Source organism: Callithrix jacchus, chromosome 6 (assembly GCF_049354715.1).
Source record: "Callithrix jacchus isolate 240 chromosome 6, calJac240_pri, whole genome shotgun sequence".
In the NCBI taxonomy this organism is placed as follows: Eukaryota; Metazoa; Chordata; class Mammalia; order Primates; family Cebidae; genus Callithrix; species Callithrix jacchus.
In genome coordinates this window covers 6,612,845-6,633,094 of record NC_133507.1, presented here as the reverse complement: position 1 = coordinate 6,633,094, position 20,250 = coordinate 6,612,845, and the positions used below count along the sequence as shown (strand labels likewise).

The 20,250-nt window shown below is 51.9% G+C and overlaps 1 protein-coding gene across 50 annotated transcripts in view; it reads left to right on the top strand.

The window, feature by feature from the left end:
* The window catches only part of LOC103793597 (uncharacterized), a 52,839-nt gene that overhangs the window by 1,680 nt on the left and 30,909 nt on the right, over positions 1-20,250 (top strand). For 13 of the 50 annotated variants that reach the window (XM_078375849.1, XM_078375848.1, XM_054257175.2 and 10 more), the window contains exon 3: positions 7,945-8,061. The exons of 2 other annotated variants lie outside the window; for them this stretch is intronic. In XM_078375849.1, coding sequence (XP_078231975.1) covers positions 7,945-8,061 — 117 coding nt within the window. 35 more of the 50 variants (XM_078375875.1, XM_078375876.1, XM_078375859.1 and 32 more) reach the window with 12 other exon arrangements.

Below are 20,250 nucleotides of genomic sequence, written 5' to 3'. Positions count from 1 at the left end.
GTGCCCACCGAGATCATGTTCGCTGTGGCGCAGGCACCATTCTGACTGCTGGGCCTGTATCCACCACAGCCCGGTTCACAGACAAGCAGACAAAGGGAGGCCTCTCTGGAGAGTCAAGGACCCGCTGCGTGGCTGGATGGATGGTGGGTGGAGAGGTGAATGGACAGGCAGCCCCACCTGCCAAGCCTGGACCGCCTTTGCCCTTGGATCCCAGGGGCCTCCCACAGGGATCTCCTGTACAGACAGGAAGCAACTTGTAGGCGAGGTTGTCCTGGGGTGCGGTCCAGGAGGCCAACATCTCCATGGAGAAGCGCTGTGCATTCTCCAGAGATGCTGACAGCCCTGGGGTGCGCTGTTTTAAAGGAAAAAAAGGAAGACACTAAGCACTACATGGAAGACAATACTACTTGAGAAAAAAGTAGGGAGTATTTTAAAGAGTGTGGGCGTATATTGTATACATATATAAACTTTGCTTATTTTTTCAAAAAGAAGCCCCATGGATATGGGCAGAGAGGATGGAGGTGAAAGTGAGAGACTTCTTTCTCTGGGTGCGTTTTTTCGAGATATAATTCACATATCATATAATTCACCCATTTGCTGTAAATAATCCATTGGATTTTAGTATATTCACAGACATGTGCAACCATTAGTAATTATAGGATATTATCTCAAAATGAAACTCTGTCCCTGTTAGCTAGCACCCTGATATTCTCCCATTTTCCCAGCCCTAGGAGGCACTAATCTACTTGGATAAGTGCCTCTTCTGAATATCTCATATAAACATAAACAATATGTGGTTTTCTGGATCCGTCTCGTTTCATTTCGCATGTATGTTTGCGGTTCATCCATGTCGTAGCATGTTTTAGTACTCCACTCTTTTTTTAAGTCTCCCTCTGTCAGTCAGGCTGGAGTGCAGCGGGGCAATCTTGAACCTCCTGGGTTCAAGCAATTCTCCTGTCTCAGCCTCCCGAGTAGCTCGGATTGCAGACTCGCCACCAGGCCTGGCGAATTTTTGTATTTTTAGTAGAGACAGGTTTCACCATGTTGGCCAGGCTGGCTTGAACTCCTGACCTCAAGTCATTCACCTGCCTCAGCCTCCCAAAGTGCTGGGGTTATAGACGTGAGCCACTGTGCCCAGCCCCTATTCCCTATTATGGCTTAATAATACTCTGTCCTGTGGATCTACTATTTTTTAAAGTCCATTCATTCACTGATGGCTGTTTGGATTATTTCTGTTCCTTAGCTGCTATGAATGCTGCTACCATGAACATGTATGTACAAGTTTCTGTGTGGACATAAGTTTTCTTTTTTCCTCCTTTATTTTTTATATTTTGACGTAAGTTTTCATTTCTCTCAGGTATACGCCTAGGTCATGTGGCAATATTATGTTTAGTTTTGAGGAACTGCCGTATTTTCCATCTCTACTATTTTGCATTCCCACGGGCAGTCAGGGTGCCTAGGTAGGGTATGGTGGCTTCTTGGAGTGCTGGTCCGGGCACCTTACTGTGGAAGCCACCCCCATGTCTACGTGACCTTCTCTGTTCCTAATGTCTCCAGCAGACAGAGATTGCAGAGCGCCCTATCCTGTCCCTGCCCGGATACTTGGCTGTGCCTTTGAAGAAAGAACACAAGACACTGAGATAGACCTGTAACCCCCAGCCTGGGTAGAAGGCGAAAGGCAATTGTCTATATGACCCGGGCTTCTAGTCTGTGAGCCGAGTAGGGGATCTGACCCTAAGCTGCCCACACACCTGGGTACTGCCTTTGGTGAGGGCAACATTCAGGCAGATTAGGAATTCCAGGGGTCAGCCTGGGTGTGGTTTAGAGAAGAAAGAAACCGATGGGAGGCCCTGGAGTGGCTCTGAATAAGAGAGGCCCTGGGTCCCCAGAGCTCCTGAGCTCCTGGTCTGAAGGAAGCAATGGTGAGGTCATGTGTGAGGGTGAGACAGGGACACTACAGACCAGGAGCCTGCACACTGCATGAAGCCCAATGGCTTCACTTTGCCCGCTGCCTGGACAGAGCTGATTGATCAAGACAGGAACTGCAGTGGAGAAGCCGGCATCAGGCTTCTCTGGAGGTTTTATTAAACAGAATGTCTGATTCAGTGAGTTTGCGGTGGGCCTGGGTACTCCAGCCTGTTCCCAGGTACTGCCGCCACTGCTGGGCTCGGTGACACTTTGAGAATCACTGCTGTAAACACAAGGCTCGTCTCTTCATTCTTTTTTTTTTTTTTTTTTTTTTTTTTTAGAGACAGGGTTTTACCATGTTGGTCAGGCTGGTCTTGAACTCCTGACCTTAGGTGATCCACCTGCCTCGGCCTCCCAAAGTGCTGGGATTATAGGCGTGAGCCACCATGCCCGGCTCATTCTATTTCATGAACAAAGGAAAGAACAAAAGGAGATGGGCAAGTCTAGTTAAGCCTGTTGGGTCCAATTTGGAAGTTGATGTGGCCTCTCCTTTTAATACCCCTGGACTGGGGTGGTGGTACGGGAGCTGCAGGGACCTCGGGGACAGAGTAGAGTTTCTGAATGACTCAGGGGATGGCCCCCAAGGCAGATGTCCCTTGTCTTGTCCTGCCTTTGGCCTTGTCTTGGCCTGGCGGGGCTTTTTGGAGGATGTGGTGAAATCCCCATCCCTGTTCTCCAGGCTTCCTAGCCCATGGGGAACACATAGGCCCGAGTGAGGTGCTGGGCCCTGGGGCCTGGGGGCTGTGAGAGTGGCTTGGGATGCTCAGAGAAGAGGGGGACCAGGCGACAGGGTATGGCAGGACTTCCATGCAGAGGGATCAAGCTGAGCCAGGGGCTGTAGGGCTGGAGAGGAGACTAGCAGGGCAGGAAGAGTCTCCCATGAAAGCCTTGGGCTGTGTTTGGGGGAGACAGGTAACTGCCCACTGGGTTCACCTTGCCCGCTGTCTGGGCAGAGCCGATTTATCAAGACAGGAACTGCAATAGAGAAAGAGTAATTCACTCAGAGCCAGCTGTGCAGGAGACCGGAGTTTTACTATTACTCAAATTAGTCTCCCTGAGCACTGGGGAATTTGAGTTTTAAAGGATAATTTGGTAAGTCGGGGTGGGGGGGGGGCGGGCAGCCAGTGAGTTGGGAGTGCTGATTGGTTGGGTTGGAGCTGAAACATAGGGTGTCGAAGCTGTCTTGCACTGAGTCAGTTCCTGGGTGGGGGCCACAAGATCAGATGAGCCAGTTTATTGATCTGGGTGGTGCCGGGTGATCCACTGAGTGCAGGGTCTGCAAAATGTCTCAGGCACAGGTCTTAGGGATTTTAGGCTTTGCAATAGTGATGTTATCCCCAGAAGCAATTTGGGGAAAGTCAGAATCCTGTAGTCTCCAGCTGCATGACTCTTAAACCACAACTTCTAATCTTTTTTTTTTTGAAACGGAGTCTCACTCTCTCCCAGGCAGGAGTGCAATGGCACACTCTCGGCTCACTGCAACCTCCGCCTCCCGGGTTCACGTGATTCTCCTGCCTCAACTTCCTGAGTAGCTGGGATTACAGGCACACACCGCCACACCCGGCTAATTTTTTGTATTTTTAGTTAAGATGGGTTCTCACCATGTGGGCCAGACTGTCTCGAACCCCTGACCTCATGAACTGCGCCCCTCAGCCTCCCAAAGTGCTAGGATTATAGGCGTGAGCCACCACTCCCAGCTCACAATTTCCAATCTTTTGGCTAATTTGTTAGTCCTACAAAGGCAGCCTAGTCCCTAGGCAAGAAGGAGGTCTGCTTTGGAAAAAGGCTGTTACCCTCTTTGTTTTAAACTATAAACTATAAGCCAAGTTCCTCCCAAAGTTAGTTGGGCTTAGGCCCAGGAATGAACCAGGACAGTTTGGAGGTTAGAAGCAAGATGGAGTTGGTTAGGTCAGGTCTCTTTCATCGTCTGGGTTATAATTTTGCAGTGGTGGTTTCAAAAGTGGCACAGGGGCTGGTGCCTGTCCCTGCCCTGCACCCAGAAGGCACCTCTCTCCTCCAGTCCATGTTTTTCCTTTGACTTTGCCACAGGGACAGTTCCAGGGGTCATTTCCTCGGACTAAAAAAGGGCAAGGGGGGTTGGGGGCAAGCCTGAGGCCTGAGGCCGAAATGGTGTCCAGGCTCAGGGTGGTGCCAGGCAGGGCAGGGGCGCACGTGGCAGGGTGGGCAGGCTTTCCCGCACTCGGCTCAGGCCACGCCCAGCGCCAGCATAATTACCAGACGGAGCGTAATTGCAAGCCCTGAGAGCCGCCTACCCCGCCCACTGCCGGCCGTTCTCAGGCCTGGAGCGGTGGCGCCCTCTCCTCTTCAGTGACGCGCACTTGCAAAGGCTGCAGGCCGAGTGGCCCAGACACCTCGGGGCAGTAGCGGCTGTGGCCAGCCAGCGTTGTCTGTCCTCGAGGGAGGGGCGCGGGGAGGTTCCTGGGCCCGTTTCCCCTTTAGGATCGGGGCTGCCTCTTAGTTCCAGCTCCAGCAGCTGTAAGCAAGTTCTTTAACATCCCCGAGCCTCAGTTTCCCCATCTATAAAATGAATGAGCTTTAACATCCCCGAGCCTCAGTTTCCCCATCTATAAAATGACATTATTATTGTTATTTTCAACCATATCCAGTGGCCGGCAGCTCCTGACTTGTCGTAAATGTCAGAGGGATGAACTTTACAGATGAGGACGTGGAGGGGGTCAGAGTTAGGAGCTGGATGTGGGGTCTTCAGACTTCTCCCGTCTTAGGAGGCGATCCACTCTCCCCAGGAATTCTTTTGTCTTTCTCTCCCAGGGCTCAGCCTGAGGGCCTCTCCAGGAAAACACCACCTCCCAGATGCTCTCCCAGTCCACCTGTAGTTTATCTTGGGTTTTACACAGTTTCAGTGGCCCAGGAGCCGGTAATTAGCTTAATAAGAGGCCTGTTAGGCCTGGCCGAGCTCAGACTCTGAAGGCTGCCTGGTAATTTACCTGATCTCTCGATAAGGCCTTTGCTGGGACACGTTCCCATCACAAAGCACAAGGTGCTCGTGTTCGGGCGGGGCCGTAATTGGTGGTGGTTCAGAGATTCCCCAACCCTTTAGTTGAAAGGAGCCCAGGCCTTAGAGGCACCGCTATGGCCAAACACAGCAAGGAAACAGCCCAGGTGTTAGGGGACAGGGCTGCCCCAGGACACAACCGACCAGACACAGCAGCACTGTCAAGTTTAGAAGGGGCTTGAGATATTGCCTTAGTCCTTAGTGATAAAAAAAAAAAAAAAAAAAAAAAAAGGAAAAGAAAGAAAGTTTAGAAGGGGCATGGGGGTGGTGGCAGAAGCCGCCAAACCATGGCACCTGCTGGCATTTTGTGTGCAGTGGCTGGGAGCAGAACGCTGTGGGCAGTGAGTGAGCCGATTTGGCCTTGGAGCCAACCCCCAGCCTGCACCCAGGCTCTGGCCAGTGCCTGTTTCAGGGGCATGCTTGGTGCTGCTGCATGGCCTCCAGGGGGCCCCCAGAGCAAGAGCCCACTGCCTCCTGGACCCCAATGGAGAAGGAGCAACCCCTCCCATCCCAGGGCTTGAGCTCAGGGCTCCAAGGCCCACGTGACCACCAGGTCCCTCCAAGCCACCTTTGGCCCCAGGCACAGTACCACATCAGGAGTGTCTGACTTTGGAGCAGGCCCCCAGGCTCTCCTTCAAGCAGGAGGCCAAGGCCATTGGAGCCGAGAAGCAGGAAGAGTCAACCACAAAGTGTGCAATCCTCCCTCTCCCTGCAGAGCAGCCACAGGACCCTGTGGCAGGATGAGCCCGCAGCTGGGCCCAGAAGCACCGAGCAAGCCCTGCTGCCGGCCAGTGCTCACCCACACAGCTCCCTTTGATCCGCCCCTCTGGGTGGGGCTGTGTCATCTGCTAGGTTTCCCTGGAGCCCTGCTGTCGGCTAGTGCTCACCCACACAGCTCCCTTTGATCTGCCCCTCTGGATGGGGCTGTGCCATCTGCTAGGTTTCCCTGGAGCCTATGCCCAGGGAAGCTTAGTGTCACTGTCACCCTGGCCCAAGCATCCTGAGGGTCCCTGGCAGAGTGCGAGCCCCTCATCCTGCCTTAGTGAAGAGGAAGGTGCTGGCTGCCCTGGAGGAGGTCAGCACCAGATGGAGAAGCAGAGCAGAGAACCCTAACCCCACTGGGCAAAGTTGTAATCACCCTCTGAGAGGAGCTGAGCTCCCTCTGAAAACAAGGGGTCATTATGGGCAGATGAGAGGCGACCCACATGGCAGGGAATTGTATCCTTGAGTTTTCTCCCTGAGGCTGGAATTCAATGGCACTTGGCTCACTGCAACCTCTGCCTCCCAGGGTCAAGCAATCCTCCTCCCTCAGCCTCCTGAGTAGCTGGGGTTCTAGGTGCTCACCACCACGCCTGGCTAATTTTTGTATTTTTAGTAGAGATGGGGTTTCTCCATGTTGGCCATGCTGGTCTTGAACTCCCGACCTCAGGTGATCTGCCTGCCTCAGCCTCCCAAAGTGCTGGGATTACTGGCATGAGCCACCATGCCTGGCCTATCCCTGAGTTTTCTGTAGTCAGCTGTGCCAACCCACCACACTGCCCTTGGTTTCTCAGAGCCATCCTGCCCACACAGGGGATAAGGCCAGCCCTGCAGATTCCTTGGCACCCACTGCTCCAGGTCCAGGCCTAAGCCTGCCCCCTTTACTCCCAAATGAGGTTCAAGGGTGCTGAAACCTGTGATAACCACTGTTCCAAGGCCGGGTGTAGGACAAGGGGTGTGGCCTCAGAGTCAGAGCTGGCTCACCTTGGGTGGATGTGTGCCAGGGTGGGGTTGCTGTGGGGCAGAGGGACACCAGCCACTGGCAGGGAGGGTCCTCTGGCTTAGGGGTTTTTTGTGCATGTGCGTACCTGTCCTGCCCAATCTGCCAGGGCGGGCCACAGGGAGGGGCTGAGAGCCTGGCTCTCGGCTCCGGGGCTTCTCCGCTGGGCTCATACCTTGGTACCTTGTGCTTTCTTGGGCCCCTTCGCTGAGTGGCTCTTCAAAGCTTCAGCTGCCCCCTTTGAACTTGACTTCTGCTCTTCACCCAGGGGCTTCCCACTGGGGAGGGTGACTCAGACCCCCAGGCTGTTGTCAGCACTGCCTGGACCCACAGAGGCCATAAGACATGTTCTCAGACCAAGCTGGACTGCAGCTTCCCCATGGGGTTCCCGACAGCCTGCCAGGAGACGAGTCCTACTCCTGTTCCACCCTGACTCTGCTTTCCCTCCACCTGGCCTTCATCAGTGGGGACAGGGTATTCCCAAATCCATTTACTGGTGGGAATCCAGGGAGCCAAAGCAGTGAGACATGACAGCAAAGCCCTGCCCTCATGTTCATGCTTGTGTTTTAACTGGGGAGGTACAGAAACCATCCTGAGCATTGTGTCAGGTGGCAGCCACAAAACAGAAAATTGTGATGGACAGCAGGGGACCCCAAATGGAAGGAGTGGTTTACAGTTTAATTAGACTGCTCAGGGAGGTCTCTGTGAGTGGAAGACATTTCAATAAAGGCCTTAAAAAGTGAGCCAGCAAGCCTTATGAAATGTGCCCTGGGCAGGGAAAACTCAAATCCCAGGTCCAGAGCTGGAGGCAGCAGGTCCCAGAGCTGGGACAGCATGAGACAGGGGGCTGGAGCAGAGCAGGGAGGCCAGAGCTGGGGGTGAGGTGCCCTGCAGGGAAGTGGAGAGCCCTTGGCAGATCCAGGAGAGCAGGGATAATGCCCCAGACCAGAGTTGATTGTGCTGGGGATGCAGGGTGCAGCCCTGTGAAGGGCTGGCTGGCTGGATGCGATGGCTGTGACATGTGGGAGGGGGGCAAGATGAGCTGACCCCGAGATTTGGGTTTGAGCACCTGGAAGCATCTCATTTGCCATCACCTTTGATGTCACCAGGTGACGTTTGAGGCAGGTGCTGCAATGTGTCCTGTGGATAGATGAAGAAAGAAAATCTCTTTTTTTTTAAACAGTTTTGTTTTTGCTGCCCAGGCTGGAGTGCAATGGAGCAATCTTGGCTCACTGCAACCTCTGCCTCCCAGGTTCGAGTGATTCTCCTGCCTTAGCCTCCCAAGTAGCTGGGATTACAGGTATGTACCACCACACCCGGCTAACTTTGTATTTTTAGTAGAGATGGGGTTTCTCCATGTTGCCCAGACTGGTCTCGAACTCCTGACCTCAGGTAATCCACCTGCCTCAGTCTCTCAAAGTGCTGGGATTACAGGTGTGAGCCACCGTGCCTGGCAGAGACAAAATCTTCTAGGCTGCAAGGTTTTCCTCTCTTCACAAAGAGAGGAAAAAAAAAACCTTGCCCACCTGCCTAGGGTCCCTTGGGCCCACTTGTCACCTGGGTGACAGTCCGGCTGGCCCCAGTCAGGGCATGGCACGGGTAGGGGTGAAGCAGGTGATGGGCAGCCTGCTCTGAGGTGGGCAGGGGTCAAAGACGTGCCTGAGGCTTGCATCCTGCCCTGTGGATACAGGGCCTGTACTTGGGGTGCGAGCCTGTGCCAAGAGCAGGAAGCAGCACTGAGTGGGGGCCACCTGGTGTGTGAGGCTGGGCTGGGCCCTTCCTGTGGGAATTTGATCCTCCTAATAACACTCAGAGGCAAAGACTATATTATGCCCATTTTACAAATGGGGAAACTGAGGCTCTGAGATGCAGGACTTGCCCAAGGCCAGCCTGTGCCGGGACCTGAACTCAGAAGTCTAGCTCCAGGGCCTCTAGCTTTCCCCTGGCTGCACGGCCCTCTTGGGATTCCTCACAGCATGACAGTCTCCAAGGGCAGTCCCAAAAGAAGTAGCAGACACTGTCTCCATTCGTAACCCAGCCTCAGAAGCTACAGAGCATCACTTACCCCGAGCGGCATGCATGCCTGCTGGGAGTGAAGAGGAAGGAAGCCAGCCCCACCTCTCAGCAGAATTGCCAGAGTGTCCGTGTCAGAAGAGCACGTTGGGAGGCAGATCCTGCTGCCCTCCACTGCAGAATGCAGAACGTGCCTGAGGAGAAGTGAGTCTGGGTGGGCAGCACCAATGTCCACCCCAGTCGGGGAGACGCCACATGCCCGGGACACAACCTCTGAGTGAGGCTGTTGAGGGGGCCAAAGAGGGGCCGTGAGGGCCAGGCCTGGGAGCCGCAGATGCAGGTTCAGCTCCAGGCTCTGCTGCTCCTTTGTTTCTTGACCCTGGGAGGGTCCATGGCCTTCCTGGAGGGAGATCGCTCTGGGAGGAGATGTGCCCCTGGACGGGGTTTAGATGAGGAGGGGAGATTGGAAGGAGCTCTCAGCTGGGGACCTGCCCCACATGGGCACCTCTAGGGGTGAGGGATGAAAGCAGTGTGCTTGGGGCACCTCAGATGCCATGGAGCTGAGGCTGGGTGGAGGTTTCCCAGTGGTCCCGGGTGACAAAGGCCCAGAGGGACAGTTCCGTTTAGGAAACATGTGATGGCTTCATGTGGAGAAGACACTGAGCCTAGATGTCCCCGCTCTGGGGCAGGGCCTTGTGCTCCGGTCCCATCTGGCTGTTGGTGGCACCCAGGGCTGCACGCTGTCCCACCGCCATGAGCAAAGGAGCCATCTCCAGCAGCAGCTGCTGCACAGAGCCCCAGGTGGAGTGTGGGGAGGCAGGCTCGGTGTTCTCACTTATCTCCAGACACTTAGTTCTGCGGCTCATTAGTCTAGACTTGGTTCTGTCGGAGAAGGTCCTCCTTCCCCTGGGATGTGGGCCTTATCAGAATACGAAATGCTAAAATGTGGGAAAAAATACTTTGAAAAGTGTTTGCCTTGGAGGGACGGGCAATGGGACTCGTGAACTGTTTTCTTCTTTCGTAAGCAGCCTCACTAGCATCCCTTGCAGCCGCAGAGCTGACGCACAGGGCCAGGTCCCTTGGGGCCCAGCAGGAAAAATGGACGCCAGGAAAGGCATGCTAGCTCAGGCCTGGGGAACACAAGCTGCTTTCGATTTGCTCTCTCTCTACGGCTCGATTGCCATTCAAACTATTAGTCTATCTCGATCTCCAAAATGTTTGAGTACAGATATGTCTGCTGATTCCGCTGCTGCTTTTACTGTCTTTTCTACTGGCGAAGCAATTTGGGGCAAGATCTTTTGCTCCAGTTTGGGTAACTCTAATCAATACATTTCAAGTCAAAGGCTGCAGTGAAACTGGGTGCCTGGCAAATAATCGATGAATCATGACTCCTGAATTCTTGTCTCTAGATGGGGGAGTAAAATCCCAAAGGAGATAGGCTCCTTTAGAGGCCCCACCAGACATGTTCCATCTTTAATAACAAAGACCTCAATTTTTAGCTTGGCATGTGGCTCTCTGGACCAATTCTGGTGGATGGGGTGTGCAATAGTGTCACGAACAACTTCTACCCCAGGAAGTAACTTGTAAATGAGTGGATGAGCCTTTCCTCCTCCTTTCTCTTCCTGCTGGCTGAAGTGTGGACACGATGGCAGGAGCTTCAGCAATCACATTGGACCACAGGTTCATCTTGGGAATGGAAGTCATATAAGGATATTTAAAGCTACACAAGGGCAGTGAGCACAGGACAGATGGAGCCTGAGTCCTCATCACAGTGTAGCTCTGTAACAGACCTGGACTTCTCGCCTCCCACACTGAGTAAACTGCTTTCTTGCTTAAGCTCCTATTGTGTTAGGGTTTCTTTAAACCCATAGCTAGAGATAATCCTGACTCACCACTCTCAGACAGTTTACAGCCAATTATGTTTCTCATGAAAAAGGCTAGCCAGTGGTTCTAAGCGATCCTGGTCTGGAGCGCCGGCTGCGCTAGGGTGGTTCATCTGTGGGATGGCTCCATCCTTGTCAGGGAGAGGACTCCTACACACTGGCGTGTTACCACAAGTGCAGTGGTAACTGAGAGCATCAGCAGAGGCACCCACAGAGCAGAATGAACGCCCTGTTTGCTTTCCTCTCCTTCCAAACTGCCTGAGCGTGGCCTAGGAGCATAACCCAAGCAGAGCTGAGGAGAGGGGCACAGGCGAGTATCAGTGGGCCCGTGGATTTCACGGACTTTCAGAAAATAAAAAGCAGGCATGATCATGTTGATTTATATACCAAAGCAGAGGGCACTGGAGCCCAGTAAGTGCGCAGGAGGGACTGTATGTGGCAGGGAGGAGGGGGCTTGGGTAGAAGGGCACCTCTACCATCTGGAAAGGCTGCAAGCTCAGGGTCCACAGTTTGAGAAGAGAGGGAAGCTAGGGACTTCACTCAGGGGGTATGGATGGAGAGACTGTGCATAGAACAGCGAGGTGAGCTCTTTGCTCTAATCCCAGGCTCCACCATCCCTCAAAAGAGGCCAGCAGTGCTGTTTTCTATCTAGGATAGAACCAACAATATGCTTATGCTGTAGATGGAACCATGTCCCCCCAAAACTCATACGTTGAAACCTAACCCCAAGGTGATGGCGTTAGAAGGAACCTATGGGAGGTGACTAGGTCCTGAGAGCAGAGTCCTCATGAGTGGGATTAGTGCCCTTAGCAAACAGGACCCTGGAGCGCTCCCTCTCCTCTTCTGCCTGGAGGCCACAGCAAGAAGACTGCTGTCTACAAACCAGGAAGTAGGCCCTCACCAGACACCAAATCTGCTGGCCCCTTAATTTTAGACTTAGTTTCTGGAACTGTGGGGAACAAATTTCTGTTGTTTATAACCCACCCAGTCTGTGTGATTCTGTTAGAACATCCAGAACTGACTAAAACATCTCGCTAGGAAGTTGAAGTGAACTTAGGACGAGGGTCAGTATCTGCTGGAGTAAAGCCTTCATTTGTTTGGTTCTTTTATATAAATGAGGAAGCTGGGTGCCCTATGGTGAGGGCTGCCAGGTATGACTCACCCTGCCAAGCAGACATCAAGCCAGCCTTCCCAGGAAGGGGAGAGGCCTGCTGAGTAAACAGACCCGGAACCACAAAGGGAACCCTTGGCAGCTGTCTGTATGCATCAGTCGTATCTTTCATCTGTGTACATAACAGGCAACCAAGGAAAACAGTCACAAGACAGAAGGACCAAGACGAACAAGAGTGACAGTTGTCCCTGGAAGCAATAGATGCTAAAGGCAATGAATAGAATAAAAAAGTTGTAATTAGCATTTCAGAGATGTTTGAGGAGATACTGCATCCACAAAACAAGAACAGGAAACGAGAGAAAGGACAAATCAGGGATCAGAAGTTTAGAGACATTAACAATGTAATGGTGAAAATTAAAAACAAATCAGAAGGAGGGTAGCAAAGTCAGTCAAAGTAACTTCCCAGACGGTAGGGCAAGAGGATATTAGATCGAGAGTCTGACAGGGCAGGTAAGAGACGCACAGCATCAATCTGGGGTGTCAAAACGCGTCTGATAGGCCTGGCACGGTGGCTCACATGTGTAATCCCAGCATTCTGGGAGGCCGAGGCATGTGGATCATCTCAGGTCAGGAGTTTGAGACCAGCCTGGCCAACATGGCAAAAACCCATCTCTACTAAAAATACAAAAGTTAGCTGGGCGATGCTGCAGGCACCTGCAATCCCAGCTACTTGAGAGGCTGAGGCGGGAGAATTGCTTGAACCTGGGAGGCAGAGGCTGCAGTGAGCCAAGATTGCACCACTGTACTTCAGCCTGGGTGACAGAGCGAGACTACATCTCAAAAAAAAAAAAAAAAAATGGAGGGAAGTGCAGTGGTCTTTACTGCTCCTGTAACCAAAGACCATATATTTAATGTCTTTCAACAACATAAATTTATTGTCTCACAGCTATAACTGCCAGAAGTCCTAAAATCAAAGTGTCAGCAGGAGTACATTCCTTCCGGAGGCTCTGGAGACATCAGCTTCCTTGTCTTTCCCAGCTTCTAGAGGCTGCCTGCATTCGCTGGCTTGTGCATCCGTCCATTTTCAAGGCCAGGAGTGTATCATCTTTAGATTTCTTCCTCTGACCCCGACCCCCGCCTCCATCATTGCACCACCCTCTCCTCTGCTGCTGCTGCCACGTCATCTATGACTTTGGCCCTCTTGCCTCTATCTTACGAGGATTCTGGTGATTACATTGGGCTCCCTGGAATAATACAGAAGAATCTCCCCATTTCAAGATTTTTAAATGACGTCTGCAAAGTCCCTTTTTCCATGTAAGATTACATATTTGTAGGTTCCAGGGATTAGGATGTGACACCTTTGGTGAGCCATTATTTTGTCTACTGCAGGGGGTAAATAAAGAAATGTTGGGGGAATAAATTTCCCAGAGCTAAAAAAGGAGAAACCATTTTTAAATGAAAACTTTCTCAAGTTATTTAACAGGATGATTGAGAAAAGATGGCTGGGTATGGTAGCTCACACCTGTAGTCCCATTATTTTGAGAGGCTGAGGCAGGAGGATCACTTGAACCCAGGAGTTCAAGACCAGCCTGGGCAATGTAGGGACACTTCTCTATGAAAAAGAAGGGAAAGGAAGAGAAAGGATCAATACCTGGGCACTTTGCCATGAACCACAAGAAAGGTAAAGGGAGGGGGTGGCACAGGTCACTGGCAGAGTTTTGAGCTCAGCAGCATGTACTAAGGAGAAATAGAAGGCTTCCTTCGGGGTGGGAGGGAAAACTGTCTTGACTTCAAAATGATGCAGTAAGCCGAACGGTTAGTTATGAAAGCAGAAATCATGCTTTATGTATATGAAAAGATTTTGAAAATTAACCACCCATGAACTAATTCTGGGGAAAGATAAACATCTGAGAAATACTCTGGCTACAAGAGAGTGGAAATCAAGAAAAAGAAAAAGCCTTCCTCAAACTACAGAACTAAATGTTGCAGTGAAAAGCAATTCCATACCAGGAACGCAAAGATGATTCAATAATAAGAAATAGGCCAGGTGCGGTGGCTCACGCCTGTAATCCCAGCACTTTGGGAGACTGAGGTGGGTGGATCAAGAGAAGAGATCGAGACCATCCTGGTCAACATGGTGAAACCCCGTCTCTACTAAAAATACAAAAATTAGCTGGGCATGGTGGTGAGTGCCTGTAATCCCAGCTACTCAGGAGGCTGAGGCAGGAGAATTGCCTGAACCCAGGAGGCGGAGGTTGCAGTGAGCCGAGATCGCGCCATTGCACTCCAGTCTGGGTAACAACAGCAAAACTCCGTCTCAAAAAAAAAGAAATAGTAATAATAATAAATATAAAATGGACCACATTAATAATTTGAAGGAGAAAAAATTATATGACTGTTTCTACAGAGGCCAATAAATCCTTTGAATACATTTAAGACCCATTTGTACTTACAGTCTTGAAAAAAACGAATGGGGCTGGGCGTGGTGGCTCACACCTGTCATCCAAGCACTTTGGAGGCCAAGGTGGGTGGATCACCTGAGGTCGGGAGTTCAAGACCAGCCTGACCAACATGGTGAAACCACGTCTTTTTTAAGAAAAGAAAAGAAAAAAGTGAATGGATACATCCTTATAAACTATGTATATTCCTCATAGTAAAATCACTGGTACTCAATGAGGAAACACTAGGACCTTTCCTACTAAGGTTAGGAGCAAGGCAAACATTTTCTCAGCTTTATTACTATCTAACAGATTAACCAACACAATCAGGTAAGAGGAAAGAACTGGAGGCATAAAACTCGGAAAAGAAGAACCATCTCTGTTTGCAGATGACAAAATGGTATCTCTGGAAAATCCTAGAGAATGACACTGTAAAGTAGTTGGTAAAACTACCTCAGAAAATAAAAGAATTCTGCAAGACAACAGGTTGTAAAATTAATAGAGCAATTAATAGATTTCATATAGTATATAAATTGCACCTACAAAGTTAAAAAATGAATTGTTTCTCACCAGGTACTCACAGGGAAGACCAAGGAGACTCTTGAGAAAGCTTCCTTCCTAGTGGTGGTACAGGTCACTTCTCCCCTGATGCTCCCCTGTCCCTCACCACCCATGGGAAAAAACTTAAAATGTGGGGATGGAGGAGTACAACAGTGTTATCCTTATGAGAAGGGGAGTTAAAGTTCTAGCAAAATAGCCTCCATTCTAAACACAAGGTAACACTAGAATTTTATATAATGAGAATAACCATTCCAACACTAAATCTCAAATCAAACTCAACTCCTTCCTTCCATCCTTTTCTTGTTTTCTTTCTTGTTCTCTCTTTCTTTCCTTTTTTGTTTTTTGAAATAAGGTCTTGCTGTGTTGCCCAGGCTGGAGGGCAGTGGTGTGATCACGGCTCACTGCAGCCTCAACCTCCTGGGCTCAAGATTTTCTCCTGCCTCAGCTTCCTGCGTAGCTGGGACTATAGGCATGCATCACCACACCCCGCTAACTTTTAGTATTTTTTGTAGAGATGAGATCTTGCTCTGTTACCCAAGCTGGTCTCAAACTCCTGGGCTCAAGTCATCCTCTTGCCTCGGCCTCCCGAAGTGCTGGCATTACAGGCGTGAACTACCGCACCTGGCCTGGTCATTTCCATTGCAAGCTGGATGTTGTGAATTTTACTGTGTTGGAGCTGGATATTTTTGTATTCTTATAAATCACCTTAGGCTGGGTGCAGTGGCTCATGCCTGTAATCCCAACATTTTGGAAGGCTGAGGTGGGCGGATCACTTGAGGCCAAGAGTTTGAGACCAGCGTGGCCAACATGGTGAAACTCCGTCTCTACTGAAAACACAAAAATTAGCCGGGCGTGGTGGTGCATGCCTGTGATTCCAGCGCCCACTGCACTCCAGGCGACAGAGTGAGACTTTCTCAAAACCAAACAGAAAAAGAAACACACAAATAATCTTGAGGTTTTTTTCTGAGATGCAGTGAAGCTACTGAGAATGGTTTGATCTGTTGGGTCCTGCTTTGATGATTTGTTAGGTGGGTGTGGAGCAGTGCTTAGTCCAGGGCTAAGTCCAGGCTACCCGCCGAGTACCGTACCGATGCCCAGTGAATCAGGAGCTGTGCATTCTGCCTGGTGGGAGCACCCTGAGAGCCCCAGCTGCTGTTTACTTCTACACAGTGGCTTTCACTGGCCCAGGCAGTTTCTTCACACGCATGAAGCGAATAATCGAGGAGACCCTTTGCGGATGTCCAGGGCTCTGTTTTGCCAGCTCTCTCCTTTTCGGTCCTCTGTCCTGAAAACTCTAGCCACCTTCGTCTCCCGGGACTGTAGGCTCTGTTTCCTCCACCCAGGGTGACCCCTCTCTTCCACCAGTGTCCCCCTCTTCCCTAGTCCCCGTCATGCCAGGGCCGTTGAAGGACTCACCTGTTTCCCACCTCCCGTTCGACTGAAGGCCATGGGCTAGGATGCCCGTGCAGCCTGTGGGCTCAGACGATAGTGCCTTTGTGGGCCCCAGGGAATCTCATCTCAAAAATACCCCCACCCTGAGAGTCCAGCCCTGTGAGGTCTCCCTGAGCTCTTGGTCTAGAAGCAGTGCTGCCCCTGTATGGGCTAAGGCTGATTGGCCACTCAGGCTCCATGCAAGGGACACGAGTCCCACGCCAGTCCCTGGTAGTCAAGGCCACAGCTGCCCCCCCAGCTGTTCTTGCCCCTCCTGCAAAAGGTGCAGTTTGCCTAGCTTGGGCTCTTAGCTGCCCTCGCTACGCAAAGAATCTTCTGGTCCCAGACCACCAGGAGATACCAACTCTCACATTTCCTTTTTTGAGTACCTGCCAGATATAGGAAATCTTTTGTAGAACTGGGGGAAGATGGAGAGAGAACAGCCAAGTCCTACCCCAGAGAAATGCCCACCTAGTGGCGGGGAGAGGCCTGCCATCATTGTCACTGGTGGTGTAATCGGGGTGTAATCATTTATGCGGCCCAGCGCTGGTGCCAGGACTGTGTGTCAGGCGTGCTGATTTATGTCTGTTACTTCATCTCAGCAGACAGCTCTCAATATCCCCATTCTACAGATGGGGAAATGAGGCTCAGGGAGGTCAGGCTCATACAGCTGCACACAGCTGGACATACGGCTGCCCGCACAGTAATATGCAGGATCAGCGACAGCAGGGAAGGAGGGCTAGCAACCAGCAGCAAGGGAGATTCGAATCAGGTGCTTGCCTCCAGCTGAGCCAGACTGGGGTGTGGAAAGGCTTGGAAAGCAGGAGACACTGCGGATGGAGGTGGGAGAGGCTCAGAACTGGTCTTTGCTATCTCAGGGGTGTGGAAGGGACTTTTGAGTTTGAGAATGACGTGTCTGGAGCTCCCTGGTTCCACAGGGTAGACGTGCTGGGGCCTGAAGTGGGCTAAGAGCAGAAATCAAAAACAGGTTTGTTTGTGAGTCAGTAGCTGGGAACACATGGGGAAGCAGGCTTCTTGGAGCTCTACTCCTTCCTCAGCCCTGTGGACTGGGCAGCGGCCCATGCCTCCCCATCCCGGCCACAGCCCCCCGCCAACGCTGGCCAGCAGCAGCTTTTGCTCCGACGGCCTCTTTCCAACCTCAAGGCCAGGGAGCAGCCCGCTGGGCGCCTTCCTGCACCGGCGTCCACCCTGGCTGCTGTGTCTAGACTGCAGACACAAGTGCCGGCGGGGGCCGGGGGACGAGCCAAAACTGGGCTGAAATCATGTTGAAAACCACAGTCAGGGCGGACTTGTCAGAAAATATTCCTTTCCCGAGCCGTCGCAGCTCAGCTCCTTGAATCACCCGGCCACTTCCTTCCTGTGTATATCTTACGCACGCTAAGGGATGGGGTGGGATCAACATGTGTGTTTTTACTTCTTTTAAGTGTTGTCTATGTTTTGTCCCTTCAGCGGGTTGTAGGCTGTGGGGGTGGGGCTGCTTTTGAGGGGCCTTTGTCACTGTAAGGGACACTGGGGACAGCTTGGGTTTTCTCTGCAAGCTGAAAACATTTGGTTGTGAGAATGACTCACAGAAGGGTCTCTCCGGGGCCATACTTAGGACCCTTGCAGGTGCTGTGTTTAACCTGAAAACAGCCGAAAGAGGCTCTCAATCTTTTATAGGTAAGACAGACAAGGAAGGTGATCAGGGAGGCAGGAGAGCTTGCCAAGATCACAGACCCCCAGCCCTCTGCCTCCCAGGTCCACGCGCTTCCCTGGACATCTGCAGGCAACGTCGACACGCCCTCCAGCATCTGTGGTGGGCAAAGGATGTGCCTCCACCTCCGGACCTTCCGATTCGGCTGCAAGTGTCCCTCAGCCTGTTTCCTGAGAAGCCCCGTGGCTTTTGGCTTGTTACTTTTTCTTTCTCTTGAAGTAAACAGAATAAAAGGGAGTTGCTCAGATGTCTTTGGCTGTGACCCACAGGAGGTGATGCAGTCTGCACAGCCCCCACATGCGTGTGTATGCACAGGCGTGGACAGATCCCTAAACTGGCACCAGCCCTTATGCAAGACACATTCACCCTACACTCACCCCCCATCTCGACAGAAAATTCAAGTATATGTTCGTAATTGATATATGCATGCACGTACAAATGTATGCACATATATTCATGTATGTGTATCGCTGATACCGTTTTCATGAAACACTCACCCTGCGTGTGATGTACTCCTATTTTCTAGGAATCGCCGCCCACTGAGCTTCTGTTCAAACCTCAGTGGCTCATAATCTAAGTTTGCAAACACTGAGCAGGGAGGAGTCATGCCTGCAGGGCCCCAGGAGTCCCTGGATTTAGGTCCTGATCACTCTGCTCCACCCAGGTGAGCTGGCACATGCACTCAGCCCATAAGGAAAAAGGGAAGGAAGGAAGGAAGGAAGGGAGGGAGGGAGGGAGGGAGGGAAGGAAAGAAGGAAAGGAGGGAGGGAGGAAGCAAGCACCTCCACCATCGTAGGCAGGACCCATGAGAGCTGAATGGGGCCGGGCAGCTACGTACCACTCTGGGACTCTGGGGTTTCTTAGGGGTGACGTGTTTCTGGGGTCCAGGTAAGAGGAATTCAGGGTCGCACATCCAAGGATGTGAGTCCATGTGGCAGCCGGGCCCCTCTGAGACCCTCTGTGTCCTGGTCTCCTCTAAATGCAGATGATGATGAGAATCCATGGATGTGGCCTGGGGCTACTGCACTGCCCAGCAGGATATGGAGTCCCTTTACTCCACACTGTGTGATAATGTTACCTTCCTGGAAAGAACCTGACCAGCCCCTTGTTACTACTCATTATCACAGGCAGGAGAGAGAACTGAACATCCAGCCAGCCACGCACCAGAGCTCAGGCCACAGGCTTCAGGATCCACTGCCATCCTCCCCGGCTTAGCTCCCTGCTGCAGGCTCAGTTAGGAAACCCTGGGGGGTGGGCTGCTCCAAGTGCAGGCCGCCCCCCAGGCATGTGGAACACCAGCCCCGACTGCCAGGGCCATCTGAAATGGACTGACCATCCCCTGGGCACTTTCATGAAGTGTGGGCATGGCATGAGGAGTGGCCATTCATCATCCTTTCCTGCAAAGCCTGGGCCAGGCTAGAGATGAAGCCCAGCAGTCTCATACCCACCAAGGTCACTGGGAGCTTCCACGTAGTCACTGCCAGGAGCGGCTGCTGGCTGGGGAGAGGATCCTGGAGTGCCAGTCATCAGAGGCCCTCACAGGTGACCGGGAATGTGGTGCAGCAGCAGGATGCCTCTTTGCTGTGCCCCATGTTGGGGTTTGCTCTGGTGCCCCTGCAGCCACTTACAGCTCCCCCGGTGTTGGGTATTGCCGGGCCAAGGCCTGCTTCAAAGCCTAAATATCTGTTGGGTGGGCACAGGGAGGGGTGCACCCCAGAAAGCAGTCCTGGGATCTACCTTTCTACTTAGCCTTTCTTCCTCCCATGAGTATTGTCAGTTCTTATCAAGTAAAAATACAGGATACCCAGTTATATTTGTATTTCTTTCTTTTCTTTTCTTTTTGAGACAGAGTTTTGCTCTTGTTACCCAGGCTGGAGTGCAATGGCGCGATCTCGGCTCACCGCAACCTCTGCCTCCTGGGTTCAGGCAATTCTCCTGCCTCAGCCTCCTGAGTAGCTGGGATTACAGGCACATGCCACTGCACTCAGCTAATTTTTGTATTTTTAATAGAGATGGGGTTTCACCATGTTGACCAGGATGGTCGCGATCTCTTGACCTCGTGATCCACCCGCCTCGGCCTCCCAAAGTGCTGGGATTACAGGTGTGAGCCATCGTACCCGGCCATATTTGTATTTCAAATAAAGATTTGAACAAGAGTTTAGTATAAGCACATCCCAAATGTTGCATGGGTGTTCTGCATTTATCTGGCAGCTGTACCTGCTAGACTTTGGGCTGTGTGGTTAGGTCTTTGGAAATGACATCTGCATGGGCAGGGTTCTGAGGCTGCCAGCTGGGGTGAGACAGGGCGGCCCAGCAGGCTGCAGAGCCCGCATGCAGA